This window comes from Hirundo rustica, chromosome 2 (assembly GCF_015227805.2).
Source record: "Hirundo rustica isolate bHirRus1 chromosome 2, bHirRus1.pri.v3, whole genome shotgun sequence".
Classification (NCBI taxonomy): domain Eukaryota; kingdom Metazoa; phylum Chordata; class Aves; order Passeriformes; family Hirundinidae; genus Hirundo; species Hirundo rustica.
The window spans coordinates 90,104,788-90,107,811 of NC_053451.1; the positions used below are offsets into that span (position 1 = coordinate 90,104,788).

General features: G+C 59.4%; 1 protein-coding gene across 1 annotated transcript; it reads left to right on the forward strand.

Annotated features, from left to right (window-relative positions):
• Positions 1-249: 249 nt before the first annotated feature.
• Positions 250-1,584, forward strand: POU3F3 (POU class 3 homeobox 3). The gene is given in 9 exon segments (XM_040055669.1): positions 250-294; positions 296-343; positions 346-648; positions 651-884; positions 886-1,131; positions 1,134-1,202; positions 1,204-1,461; positions 1,463-1,537; positions 1,540-1,584. Coding segments are annotated over 9 exon segments (1,323 nt in total).
• Positions 1,585-3,024: the final 1,440 nt, after the last annotated feature.

Here is a 3,024-nt window from a genome sequence, read left to right on the forward strand (position 1 = left end):
GGAGGCAGGACGGCCGGCGGACGGGCGGAGGAAGAGCGCGCAGCGGAGCGCTAGCAGGTGAACCCCGCGCCCCGGCGCCCCGGCGAGGCTGGGGAAGGCGGCGGCGGCGGCGCAGGGCGGCGGCCCCGGCAAGGACGGCCCCGGCAGCGCCGGGCAAGGGCGCTCGCGGCGGGCGCCCGGCAGCCGGCGGCGGCGGCGCAAGCGGCGGCCGCGGCGCGGCGGGGGCGAGCGGCGGGCGGCGGGTTAGGGATGGCCGCGGCCACCTCTACCCCTACCTCCCCGGCAACGGCAATCCCTGGCGGCCGGCTCCATCGTCCACGCGGACTCGGGCGGAGGCGGAGGCGCGGCGGCGGCGGCGGCATGCAGCCGGGGAGCGTGGCCGTCACCTCGGTGGCGGGCGGCTACCGCGGCGACCCGGCGGCAAAGATGGTCCAGAGCGACTTCATGCCGGGCGCCATGGCCGCCAGCAACGGCGGCCATATGCTGAGCCATGCCCACCAGTGGGTGACAGCCCTGCCCCACGCCGCCGCCGCCGCCGCCGCCGCCGCCGCCGCCCGCCGCCGAAGCGGGCCTCGCCGTGGTCCGGCAGGCCCCGTGGGCATGACGGGCAGCCCCCAGCAGCCGCCGCCGCCGCCCGACGTCAAGGGGCAGCGGCGGAACGCGACGACCTGCACTCGGGCGCGGCGCTGCACCACCGGCCGCCCCACCTGGGCCCCCCGCACCAGGGGCACCCGGCGGCCTGGGGGGCGGCGGCGGCCGCCCACCTACCCTCCATGGCCGGCGGGCAGCAGCAGCAGCAGTCGCTCCTCTACTCGCAGCCCGGGGGTTTCACGGTGAACGGCATGCTGAGCCCCCCCCCCGGCGGTCAGAGCCTGGTGCACCCGGGGGCTAGTGCGCGGGGAGACGCCGGAGCTGGGCGAGCACCCCGGGCACCACCACCACCACCACCACCAGCACCCCGGGCACCACCCGCCGCACCACGGCGGCGTCAACAGCCACGACCCGCACTCGGACGAGGACACGCCGACCTCCGACGACCTGGAGCAGTTCGCCAAGCAGTTCAAGCAGCGGCGGATTAAGCTGGGCTTCACCCAGGCCGACGTGGGGCTGGCGCTGGGCACCCTCTACGGAACAACGTCTTCTCGCAGACCACCATCTGCCGCTTCGAGGCCCTACAGCTCAGCTTCAAGAACATGTGCAAGCTTGAAGCCTTTGTTGAACAAGTGGCTGGAGGAAGCCGACTCTTTCCACGGGCAGTCCACCAGCATCGACAAGATCGCCGCCCAGGGCAGGAAGAGGAAGAAGCGGACCTCCATCGAGGTGAGTGTCAAGGGGGCCTTGGAGAGCCACTTTCTGAAATGCCCCAAGCCCTCCGCCCAGGAGATTACGAACCTAGCGGACAGCCTGCAGCTGGAGAAGGAGGTGGTCAGGGTTTGGTTTTGCAATCGGAGGCAGAAAGAGAAAACGGATGACCCCCCCGGGGATCCAGCAGCAGACCCCCGACGATGTCTACTCCCAGGTCGGCACCGTCAACTCCGGACCACGCCGCCCCCTCACCACGGACTGCAGACCAGCGTGCAGTGAGGGGCACCGCGGGCGGGCCGGGCAGCGCGGGGGCAGCGCGGCCAGGCCGGGCCGGGCTCCGCCGCCGGCACCGGCTCCGGCACCGCCGCGCACCGCCGCACGCTCACACAGACACACACGCGCGCACACAGACACACACATACACACGATCCAGGCTCGTTCTAGACTGCTTGTGTTTATATATATATGGATATATGCGTGCATCTATATATATATAAGATCGATACCAATAGGGAGCGGTGGAGAAGGTCGATCCGAGCGAGAGCGTTTAGAGACCGTGTTGGGAAAACGGGGTGGAGATGCATAATGCACCAAAACTGCAGAGATGTGCCGGGGGGTTGGTTGGTTGGTTGGTTTTGGGGGAATGGCTTTGGGGTGGGCTTGGGCTTTTTGATTTTATTTTCATTTTTATTTTCTCCAAATTATCCCCTTCTCGCAGTAAGGAACACCACTGGTCTGGGCTTCTTCTCTCCTCTCCTTCCTCCCCCCCCCCTCCCCCCGCACTCCTTCCCCCCATCCCCAAAAGGGCTCTCTTCTATGAATCACAGAAACTTTTTTTTTTCTCCTTTCTCTCTCCCTCTGTTTATTTTTTTTTTCCCAATGGGAGCAAGTTTAAAAAAAAAAAAAAAAAAAAAAAAGGCAGAAGAAAATAATCTGGTTAATCAGAGGGTGCCTGCTGCATTCCAGCACCCTGTTTTTCTTGGCCAAACCGTAGAATTTTGGTGCAAGGCAGACATCCACTCTGAAAACATATATATCTATATATCTATATACTCTGCAAAAGGAAAGGGTCCACTTTCTCCAGGAAAAAAAAAAAAAAAAATGCACACAGCACTAAAACAAGCAGGCTGAATAGGGAAGCAAATACATATATATATATATATCTATATATATAGGTATAGCTATAGAACAAAAATATGGAAATAAATGCCCGCACGCAGAGAAAACTGACCCTGAGGAGAAAGGGGGGGAGGGACAGACGCCAGGGGGAGGGTGAGAGAAGGAGAGGTTGTTGGTCCCTAAAGTTCGAGCTCTGTAGAAGGACTTTGCATGAATTAAAGGAACCAGGGAAAGAAAGGGAAATAATTTAGGGCTGTCAAAGTCCTGCTCCTGACGGCTGCCAATCATCATGGAAGAGTCATAAAAAAATCCACTGCTAATATTTTTTTTATTAATATTTTTATTTTTTATTTCTGGACTGATTCAGATAAAGGGATTTAGAAGGACTGAGCATCTGCAGCTGCACTTATCTGAACTTCTCTTCTCCTAAATCCGTTGCCAACTTTGATTGAATGGGTGCTGTGGATGTGATTATATAATACTGCCATTTCCAAGCAGTGTTTTTGGTAGGTTTTAATAAACAGACTTTTCAAAAAGACGGCAATATAGAATTGTTAGATCCGTTGTTGATCTAAAAAAAAAAAAAAATTTGCTTTATAT